General features: G+C 37.5%; 1 protein-coding gene across 3 annotated transcripts in view; it reads left to right on the top strand.

Moving 5' to 3' along the window:
- Positions 1-12,173, top strand: part of LOC117331371 (protein pigeon-like) — a 42,476-nt gene that overhangs the window by 16,101 nt on the left and 14,202 nt on the right. For all 3 annotated transcript variants that reach the window (XM_033890063.1, XM_033890065.1, XM_033890064.1), the window contains exons 16-25: positions 2,373-2,533; positions 4,700-4,769; positions 5,868-5,965; positions 6,767-6,994; positions 8,270-8,343; positions 8,475-8,613; positions 9,849-9,944; positions 10,246-10,334; positions 11,744-11,838; positions 11,985-12,033. In XM_033890063.1, coding sequence (XP_033745954.1) covers positions 2,373-2,533; positions 4,700-4,769; positions 5,868-5,965; positions 6,767-6,994; positions 8,270-8,343; positions 8,475-8,613; positions 9,849-9,944; positions 10,246-10,334; positions 11,744-11,838; positions 11,985-12,033 — 1,099 coding nt within the window. The remainder of the gene's footprint in view (positions 1-2,372; positions 2,534-4,699; positions 4,770-5,867; positions 5,966-6,766; positions 6,995-8,269; positions 8,344-8,474; positions 8,614-9,848; positions 9,945-10,245; positions 10,335-11,743; positions 11,839-11,984; positions 12,034-12,173) is intronic.

The following is a 12,173-nucleotide window of genomic DNA, read 5'->3' as shown; positions in this document are numbered from 1 at the left end:
TGTAGATGTGCATGCCATTTTTTTTTTTCTCAAAATTATGGTTGCTAAGGCAACTGGTCACTATAAACTGGTTTTCCGATAAGAACCATAACTTTAAGTTTGTCCGGACAACTCCTCCTAAACCGAAGGGCCGATTCCAATGAAACTTCACACAAATATAAAGGACCATGTGTAGATGTGCATGCCACTTTCTTTTTCTCATAATTATGGTTGCTATGGCAATTGGTCACTATAAACAGGTTTTCTGATAAGAACCATAACTTTAAGTTTGTCTGGACAACTCCTCCTAAACCGAAGGGCTGATTTCAATGAAACTTCACACAAATATAGAGGACCATGTGTAGATGTGCATCTCGCTTTCTTTTCCACAAAATTATGGTTGCTATGGCAACTGGTCACTATATTACTGGGTTATCTTAGTTAGCCTGTAATTAAGAGTTCCAATTTACCATTGACTTGTGCAGATTGCGGGGGTATTAGTCAGCCATCCTGGTGACAGTTCTAGTTTCTTTATGGATTTCACTCAAATTTGGTATATAGTTAGAAGACCATATGAACTTGTGTCCTCTGTAGTGATTTTGCGATTTAGCCCTTTTTCATACAAAAAGTGTCATAATTTTGTCCAGCTATGCATTCACTTAGTTTTTGATGGATTTTCTTGAAACTTTATACAGAGTTGTAGGATGGCATGAAGTTGTGTCTCCAGTAACGGCTTCTTCAGAAAAAAACTTTTTACAGAGTTATGCCCCTTTATGTAAAAAATAGGCAGCTTCACAAAGTATCCAAACCAATCATGGAAAAGCGGGGGGTATACTTGTCACCCCCTCGGTGACAGCTCTAGTCAGTTTTGAGACAGGCCAGAACACAAATTGGCCAACAAATGGACATTTTGTATTTTATCAGTTGAACTTTCGTTTGTCAAGTGAATTTTTACATGCCTTTCTCAAATTTATTTCATACGTATGTTCTTTTAGGTCCCTTCTTGAATTTTAAGACTAATGGCCAGTCGTCTTGGATTTTAACAGTTGAAGTTTGTTATTTCTTTAATTATACCCCCGTAGCAAAGTTAGGGGTGGTATACTGGAATCAGCATGTCTGTCTGTCCGTCTGCCCACCCACCTGTATCTTGACTTTTTTTATGATGATGCATTTTTCAAAATGGCAGCCAACTTCTGATTGGTTGAGGCTTGTCTGGACAAATCCTACTAAAGTACTGTTCCAATTTCAACAAAACATGGCGTGTATAACCAGTACAATATTTAGTTGTGCATACCAACTTTTTTTTACGATGATGCATTTTTCAAAATGGCCGCCGACTGTAACACATACTCCCTTCTGGTTCTAAACAGCAACACCACACTGACAAATATGACCTTGGTAAATTGAGGATATCTCTGTATACATAGTCAGGCTACAGATATGTCCTTGGTAAATTGAGGATATCTCTATACATAGGCTATAGATATGACCTTGATATGACCTTGGTAAACTGAGGAAATATCTATACAAAAATGTACATAGTCAGGCTATAGATATGACCTTGGTAAATTGAGGATATCTGTATGCATAGGCTACAGATATGACCTTGGTAAATTCAGGATATCTGTATACATAGGCTATAGATATGGCCTTGGTAAATTGAGGATATCTCTATACATAGTCAGGCTACAGATATGACCTTGGTAAATTGAGGATATCTCTATACATAGTCAGGCTACAGATATGACCTTGGTAAATTGAGGATATCTCTATACATAGTCAGGCTACAGATATGACCTTGGTAAATTGAGGATATCTCTATACATAGTCAGGCTACAGATATGACCTTGGTAAATTGAGGATATCTGTATACATAGTCAGGCTACAGATATGACCTTGGTAAATTGAGGATATCTATACATAATAAGGCTACAGATATGACCTTGGTAAATTGTGGAAATATCTATACATAGTAAGGCTACAGATATGACCTTGGTATATTGAGGATATATCTATACATAGGCTATAGATATGACCTTTTTACACATGCTAAGTCTATTTCAGATTGTGGAAAAAAGGCAAAATGGGTCTTAACTGCCACATAGGACCTTCTGACACTATGACACCAATTTCTTTGTCAGAATAATACTGAAATGATTAATTTCTTTACATAATTTAATTAAACCATTTACATTCAAGCATTTGATTTATAATATCACTATTGAACTTCTATGTACATCTAGATATTATGACTAGAATAAAAATCCCAGCACCACATGGACAATTATTATTGTTATCCTGTATAAAGATATATATGTATCTAATTCATTATCACCGTAAGTCCTTTGTTACCATGGTATGTTGTATAAAATTTCTATTTTCTTCTAAAACAGACCTGTACCTGTTTGAGTATAGCCGAGGGGATGTTTGGAAGGTGGTGGTCAACACTGACATCCTGATAGACATATTTACCCAGACTGTGATGCCAGCAGCAAGGGCTGCTCTTCTCCACTATGTATTGCTTCGTACCAGGGACTTTTGGCTCATCAAACGGGTATGGCTTTTATCTTTACTGAGCTATTGAGGGTAAACTCGTAGATAACCACAGTGACATGTAAATATTGAGGATAAACTCGTAGATAACCACAGTGAGATGTAAATATTGAGGGTAAACTCGTAGATAACCACAGTGAGATGTAAATATTGAGGGTAAACTCGTAGATAACCACAGTGACATGTAAATATTGAGGGTAAACTCGTAGATAACCGCAGTGACATGTAAATATTGAGGGTAAACTCGTAGATAACCGTAGTGACATGTAAATATTGAGGGTAAACTCGTAGATAACCACAGTGACATGTAAATATTGAGGGTAAACTCGTAGATAACCGCAGTGAGATGTAAATATTGAGGGTAAACGCGTAGATAACCACAGTGAGATGTAAATATTGAGGGTAAACTCGTAGATAACCGCAGTGACATGTAAATATTGAGGGTAAACTCGTAGATAACCGCGGTGAGATGTAAATATTGAGGGTAAACTCGTAGATAACCGCGGTGAGATGTAAATATTGAGGGTAAACTCGTAGATAACCACAGTGAGATGTAAATATTGAGGGTAAACTCGTAGATAACCACAGTGAGATGTAAATATTGAGGGTAAACTCGTAGATAACCACAGTGAGATGTAAATATTGAGGGTAAACTCGTAGATAACCGTAGTGAGATGTAAATATTGAGGGTAAACTCGTAGATAACCACAGTGACGTGTTAATATTGAGGGTAAACTCGTAGATAACCGCAGTGACATGTAAATATTGAGGATAAACTCGTAGATAACCACAGTTACATGTAAATATTGAGGGTAAACTCGTAGATAACCGCAGTGACATGTAAATATTGAGGGTAAACTCGTAGATAACCACAGTGAGATGTAAATATTGAGGGTAAACTCGTAGATAACCACAGTGACATGTAAATATTGAGGGTAAACTCGTAGATAACCGCAGTGACATGTAAATATTGAGGGTAAACTCGTAGATAACCGCAGTGACATGTAAATATTGAGGGTAAACTCGTAGATAACCGCAGTGAGATGTAAATATTGAGGGTAAACTCGTAGATAACCACAGTGAGATGTAAATATTGAGGGTAAACTCGTAGATAACCACAGTGACATGTAAATATTGAGGGTAAACTCGTAGATAACCGCAGTGACATGTAAATATTGAGGGTAAACTCGTAGATAACCGCAGTGACATGTAAATATTGAGGGTAAACTCGTAGATAACCGCAGTGACATGTAAATATTGAGGGTAAACTCGTAGATAACCACAGTGAGATGTAAATATTGAGGATAAACTCGTAGATAACCACAGTGAGATGTAAATATTGAGGGTAAACTCGTAGATAACCGTAGTGAGATGTAAATATTGAGGGTAAACTCGTAGATAACCGTAGTGAGATGTAAATATTGAGGGTAAACTCGTAGATAACCGCAGTGAGATGTAAATATTGAGGGTAAACTCATAGATAACCACAGTGAGATGTAAATATTGAGGGTAAACTCGTAGATAACCACAGTGACATGTAAATATTGAGGATAAACTCGTAGATAACCACAGTGAGATGTAAATATTGAGGGTAAACTCGTAGATAACCACAGTGACATGTAAATATTGAGGGTAAACTCGTAGATAACCACACAGACATGTAAATATTGAGGGTAAACTCGTAGATAACCACACAGACATGTAAATATTGAGGGTAAACTCGTAGATAACCACAGTGACATGTAAATATTGAGGGTAAACTCAAAGATAACCACAGTGAGATGTAAATATTGAGGATAAACTCGTAGATAACCGCAGTGACATGTAAATATTGAGGATAAACTCGTAGATAACCGCAGTGACATGTAAATATTGAGGATAAACTCGTAGATAACCGCAGTGACATGTAAATATTGAGGATAAACTCGTAGATAACCACAGTGACATGTAAATATTGAGGGTAAACTCGTAGATATCCGCACAGACATGTAAATATTTAGGGGTACTTCAATGATCTAATTAAAAAGAGGATATGTCTTGATGGCCAAAATTTGTATCAAATTATCTTACAATGTTAGTGTTTATTGTATATGAAGTTTTCAAATTTTCTCAAATTAGTGAAAAAAATCAGTTTCTGAAATAGAAAATCATCATTTAAATGTTTCAGTTATTTGAGATGATCAGCAATGACATCGCAAGCGCAGAAGTTCCAGGGCTAATGGCCGAGTTCTTAGCAGGTAATCTGATCAGTTGTTTACAGAGTTTTATACTAAGGTAATCTGTACAACTGTCTGTAAAGTATTTACCTATAGGAAGAGTTTAATACTAAGGTAATCTCAATTTACTGTCAATGGGGATTCCAGTTTGAATATTTCTTTCAAAGAGGGTACCATGAAAACTGTAGTTAAAATCACTGATATACCCCGGTAAGCATTTTCCAAGCATAACTCCAAAACCCATTTGAATACTTCTACATACCTTCCTACACATCTCAATCCAGTGGTCGAGTAGTGCCTTCTGCTATAGAGGAGTTTTCAGTTTAAATATTTCTATGGCCGAAATATCCTGAAATATACCCTGAGGCCAACTCGCTCCAGGTATCTTCTATAGTTGACCAATACATTATATATGAAGCTTGGTAAAAATTTGTTTGAAAATTAAGTGATTTGAGTGCTGACAATGTTTTCTGTAAATAGTATCAGTGACCTTTTCCTTGACCTTGCCACCGTTAAACACAAACTACTTTGAGGTATTCACATACAAATATATGAAGCTTGATCTAAATTGATATATGAAATAAAATACCTAGTCTGAGAGTGCTGACAGAAGGTTCATGTATAAATATACGTACCCATGCATGTACAAACAGAATACTATATCCCCACCTGGACCTTATCATAAGGGAGACAATAACTTCATCAAACTATATACACACATCAATTGAGAGGCCTGTGTACTATTACTCAGATGTGTTGATTAGATTTCATTTGTTCTATTCCATCCTATATATTTACTATTACCTCTAAACAAATGAAATTTTGCACATCATTACTGACTGGTATGATTGTGTAAATGTTACAGAAACAAATAGAAAACTACTAATAGTTGAATGTCTACTGAATAAAGGACGAATAAGCCCTCTCCCATTCAAATCCTTTTTTCCTACTAGGGATGGGGTGGGGGGTCTTATTGTGTTAAATATTGGATGTAACGAAAGAGAAGTTGTATATGACTTGGGTGACTAACAAGACTAGGGTTGTAGGTATGGTATCTGATCAGAGTGATGTCTTCTTTTCAGTCACCATAGTAACAGAAATAAATTTGTTTATTTCCAGGGACGACCTACTCCAGCATGAGGAGACAGGTAGATAGGGAATGTCTGAGGTTACTTCCCTTTACAGTGGCGGACACTTTCAGGGGGCAGTATGATAAGGTAAGACAGTTAGATAAAGAATGTCTGGGGTTACTTCCCTTTACAGGGGACAGTATGATAAGGTAAGACAGTTAGATAGGGACTGTCTGGGGTTACTTCCCTTTACAGGGGACAGTATGATAAGGTAAGACAGTTAGATAAAGAATGTCTGGGGTTACTTCCCTTTACAGGGGGCAGTATGATAAGGTAAGACAGTTAGATAAAGAATGTCTGGGGTTACTTCCCTTTACAGGGGACAGTATGATAAGGTAAGACAGTTAGATAAAGAATGTCTGGGGTTGCTTCCCTTTACAGGGGGCAGTATGATAAGGTAAGAAAAGAACATAGGGAATGTCTGGGTTACTTCCCTTTACAGGGGGCAGTATGATAAGGTAAGACAGTTAGATAAAGAATGTCTGGGGTTGCTTCCCTTTACAGGGGACAGTATGATAAGGTAAGACAGTTAGATATGGAATGTCTGGGGTTACTTCCCTTTACAGGGGACAGTATGATAAGGTAAGGTAGGGAATGTCTGGGGTTACTTCCCTTTACAGGGGGTAGTATGATAAGGTAAGACAGTTAGATAGGGAATGTCTGGGGTTACTTCCCTTTACAGTTGCCCTTTACTTCTAATTATGTTGTGACATTATCTTCAAAAAGTTAGCTTTTTCATATTTTATGTTATTTAATTTCCCTATGAAATGGAAACATGTGTGAGAGTCTTTATATATAGGGATTTTATTACCATGTGTTAGTACAAATATATGTGATCAGAATGGGTATCATCAACATAATATAAGTCTTGTTTATATGTTGTGTCAGACTGGGGATGGTGTGATACAGGCTCGTCTGACATACTCCACACTCAACTCTGTCAAAATAGGCACCCGTACTGCCCAGGATAGGCAGCGCAGAGGAAATGTTGGCGACGATATGTGGGACACGCTGAGGCGCCACCTACAGTGGATGCAGCTAAACAACCAAACTCGCCGTTTCTCAAAAAGTGTGATACACAAGGCCACACAGCAGTTAGAGACAGGGGCTGGAGGAGTGAGTACCACATCACTGTACTAGTAGTATCACACAAGGTCACACAAGGTCACACAAGGTCACACAAGGTCACACAACAGTTAGAGACAGGGGCTGGAGGAGTGAGTACCACATCACTGTACTAATAGTATCACACAAGGTCACACAACAGTTAGAGACAGGGATGGGAGGAGTACCACATCACTGTACTAATAGTATCACACCAGGTCACACAAGGTCACACAACAGTTAGAGACAGGGGCTGGAGGAGTGAGTACCACATCACTGTACTAGTAGTATCACACCAGGTCACACAAGGTCACACAAGGTCACACAACAGTTAGAGACAGGGGCTGGAGGAGTGAGTACCACATCACTGTACTAGTAGTATCACACAAGGTCACACAAGGTTAGAGACAGGGATGGGAGGAGTACCACATCACTGTACTAATAGTATCACACAAGGCCACACAACAGTTAGAGACAGGGGCTGGAGGAGTGAGTACCACATCACTGTACTAGTAGTATCACACCAGGTCACACAAGGTCACACAAGGTCACACAACAGTTAGAGACAGGGGCTGGAGGAGTGAGTACCACATCACTGTACTAGTAGTATCACACAAGGTCACACAAGGTTAGAGACAGGGATGGGAGGAGTACCACATCACTGTACTAGTAGTATCACACAAGGTCACACAACAGTTAGAGACGGGGATGGGAGGAGTACCACATCACTTTACTAGTAGTATCACGCAAGGTCATACAAGGTCACACAACAGTTAGAGACACGGATGGGAGGAGTAACACATCACTGTACTAGTAGTATCACACAAGGTCACACAAGGTCACACAACAGTTAGAGATGGGATGGGAGGAGTAACACATCACTGTACTAGTAGTATCACACCAAGGTCACACAAGGTCACACAACAGTTAGAGACAGGGATGGGAGGAGTACCACATCACTGTACTAGTAGTATCACACAAGGTCACACAAGGTCACACAACAGTTAGAGACGGGGATGGGAGGAGTACCACATCACTGTACAAGTAGTATCACACAAGGTCACACAAGGTCACACAACAGTTAGAGACAGGGATGGGAGGAGTACCACATCAGTGTACTTACACTATTCAAATCAAGTATTTCCTGTATTTTTCGGTAAATGTTTAGTTTTATGATCAAAAGATAATCAAGTCTGTTGAGATGTAGTATTTTACAATTTAATATCAAATAATCATATACATTGGATTTAAATCAATGGAAATAACGTTTAAATTTTACGTATTCAGAAGAGCTTGACAAAGGACCAGACCTCGGGTATAGCTAAGGCATTCCTCAGTTCCTTCCATACACGAATCAGCAGGTAGGAATCACATCAGCTGTAAAATTGGTGAATTTTATATTTACAAGCTTATCTGCTTGTAAAATTTCATTTTGATCAATGTTAAATCCGTTGTGATGTGACCTTGACCTATAGCTGCCTTACTTCTCTAGTTCCAGGACAGACTCTCCATCACCTGCTTCTCTTATTGACGGTAGTAAGAGGGTACGTCCAGACACTGTTTTGGGCAATGCTCCACCATTCCTACAGAGCAGCAACGTGACGCAGGCGGCTGACAATATAATGACTTTGGTAAGTTTATATTCCACATGACGCAGGTGTCTGACAATATATAATGTCTTTGGTAAGTTTATGTTCTACATGACGTGGGTGTCTGACAATATAATGTCTTTGGTAAGTTTATGTTCTACATGACACAGGTGTCTGACAATATAATGTCTTTGGTAAGTTTATATTCTACATGACGTAGGTGTCTGACAATATAATGTCTTTGGTAAGTTTATATTCTACATGACGTAGGTGTCTGACAATATAATGTCTTTGGTAAGTTTATATTCTACATGACACAGGTGTCTGACAATATAATGTCTTTGGTAAGTTTATATTTCACATGACGTGGGTGTCTGACAATATATAATGTCTTTGGTAAGTTTATATTCTACATGACGTGATGTCTGACAATATATGTCTTTGGTAAGTTTATATTCTACATGACGTAGGTGTCTGACAATATATGTCTTTGGTAAGTTTATATTCTACATGACGTAGGTGTCTGACAATATAATGTCTTTGGTAAGTTTGTATTCTACATGAGAGATGCGTCTGATAATGTTATACATAAGGTCTTTGGTGAGTTTATATTTCTTGACTAACCTGAGTGGTAAACCTTATTTTATTATTAAAGTTACCTGGTATCAAATTTTATAAAGATAAGATCATCTCCACCTGCTTAATTACTGTTAGGAAAATATCAAATTGGTTATTTTCAACAAATTTTTATTGTGCAAGTCAAATTACCAATTCTGGACAGTAAGTTTGTGATTGCCTACCCTACTGGGTAAGTTTGTGTGATCACCTACCCGACTGGGTAAGTTTGTGTGATCACCTACCCTACTGGGTAAGTTTGTGTGATCACCTACCCGACTGGGTAAGTTTGTGTGATCACCCTACTGGGTAAGTTTGTGTGATCACCTACCCGACTGGGTAAGTTTGTGTGATCACCTACCCTACTGGGTAAGTTTGTGTGATCACCTACCCGACTGGGTAAGTTTGTGTGATCACCTACCCGACTGGGTAAGTTTGTGTGATCACCTACTGTTCAGGTATCTTGTTGGTACGTCACCAGCATTTGTGTTTCTAAAATCAAGCTTTTTCAAATAAGAAATTTAGTAACCAGTTTACTTATTGAATCTAAAAATTTCAATTTCGGAACAAAACACTATAAAATCTGTATTTATTTGGAGATATATGCCCTATGTACGTGTAGTTTTAAAAATAAAGGGTTTCATTTGTCATTTTTGTTCCAGACCAGAGAACTTCTCAGCAGTCACATGAATCGGCATATGAGAAAAGAATCCAAAAGTAAAGCACACACTGTAGCCAAGGAGTATGTTTACTGTCAGGTGTGGTATACCTCTGTCTGTTACTGAGTAAACAAATTAAACATACATTGTTTTTAATTAATTGATATAGGAGTAAAACAGACATTGTTTCTGAATTAACAAATAAAAAATACCTTGTTTCTTATTTAACAAACCAAGCATTTTTTTTCTGAATAACTAAATAAACATTCATTTTTTTAATGAATAAATAAAAACTACATTGTTTCTAAATAAACAATTGAAACAAAACATGCATTTTTGTCACTAAATAACAAATAAAACTGCATTATTTCTGAATCTCTATATAACTTGTGTGTTCCAGCTTCAGCAGTCACGTCAGCTTTGTCACCTCCTGTGGAACCTCCGTGGTCCCCTGCTGCCTTACACAGAACTTGACTTCCTTCCCAACCTGTAAGGTCACATTTATACTACTGACAACCTGTAAGGTCACATTTATACTACTGACAACCTGTAAGGTCACATTTATACTACTGACAACCTGTAAGGTCACATTTATACTACTGACAACCTGTAAGGTCACATTTATACTACTGACAACCTGTAAGGTCACATTTATACTACTGACAACCTGTAAGGCCACATTTATACTACTGACAACCTGTAAGGTCACATTAATACTACTGACAACCTGTAAGGTCACATTTATACTACTGACAACCTGTAAGGTCACATTTATACTACTGACAACCTGTGAGGTAACATTTATACTACTGACAACCTGTAAGGTCACATTTATACTACTGACAACCTGTAAGGTCACATTTATACTACTGACAACCTGTAAGGTCACATTTATACTACTGACAACCTGTAAGGTAACATTTATACCACTGACAACCTGTGAGGTCACATTAATACTACTGACAACCTGTAAGGTCACATTAATACTACTGACAACCTGTAAGGTCACATTTATACTACTGACAACCTGTAAGGTCACATTTATACTACTGACAACCTGTAAGGTCACATTTATACTACTGACAACCTGTAAGGTAACATTTATACTACTGACAACCTGTAAGGTAACATTTATACCACTGACAACCTGTAAGGCCACATTTATACTACTGACAACCTGTAAGGTCACATTTATACTACTGACAACCTGTAAGGTCACATTTATACTACTGACAACCTGTAAGGTCACATTTATACTACTGACAACCTGTAAGGTCACATTTATACTACTGACAACCTGTAAGGTCACATTAATACTACTGACAACCTGTAAGGTCACATTTATACTACTGACAACCTGTAAGGTCACATTTATACTACTGACAACCTGTAAGGTCACATTAATACTACTGACAACCTGTGAGGTCACATTTATACTACTGACAACCTGTGAGGTCACATTTATACTACTGACAATATAGTTGAATACTGATGAATTATAATTCATGTTTTACCCATTGATTAATTACTGACAAACTATTGTCTGTATAGATTTTATTGACAGACTGGTGGTATACAGCATATTAATGACAGGTTCTTAATGTCTTGAATCAAATTCCAAATGAAGTGATCCCACATTCCCACAATATATTACAGTATCAAGTAAATTTTTAATCATTAATAAATCAACATACTTGTAATAATATGTTTATGTATACATATCTTTTGATAAGCCTTGTTGGCCTCTTTGGTTGCCCTCCCATGACAGATATTTCAGAATGTGTGAAATATATACTACGATATGAAGAGACTGGCGTTAATGAGCCTGCCCACATCGCCTACAACACCCATCTTAAACTCTAGTCCACCAGTCATACTTGTCCCTTTATTTGTTACAGCCTGGACCCGTACACAGAGGACGAGTATGAACTGTTCCAGTTGTTTGAGAGATATTACTACACCTGTCAGGACCTGGCCTTCCCCATACTACAAGGTGACAGCACTAATCCAGCCAAAAACAGAGATTCGCTGTTAGATTAATGTCGCCTCATATTACGATTCATTATGTTTAGATTAAATACAGTTAAGCTTTACTTCTCTGTTCATGTATATTGTAAAGATGGTCTGTTGTCGTTTCAGGATTTTCATCTTATTTCACCGCTCTAGGAGCTAGGTGTCTGAATAAAAGGTAAGAATTTATTTTAAGGTTTTATTAGACGAAGATATTAATCACATATACATTTCTTTTATTTGAAAACAGTAAATATTTTTCTACCACAATACGCTGTGTTATTCCACTCTCAGGCCATTGTATAAATGTGCTGACAG

Source organism: Pecten maximus, chromosome 7, assembly GCF_902652985.1.
Source record: "Pecten maximus chromosome 7, xPecMax1.1, whole genome shotgun sequence".
In the NCBI taxonomy this organism is placed as follows: domain Eukaryota; kingdom Metazoa; phylum Mollusca; class Bivalvia; order Pectinida; family Pectinidae; genus Pecten; species Pecten maximus.
The sequence above is the reverse complement of the archived record's forward strand: the minus strand, read 5'-3'. Positions and strand labels throughout refer to the sequence as shown.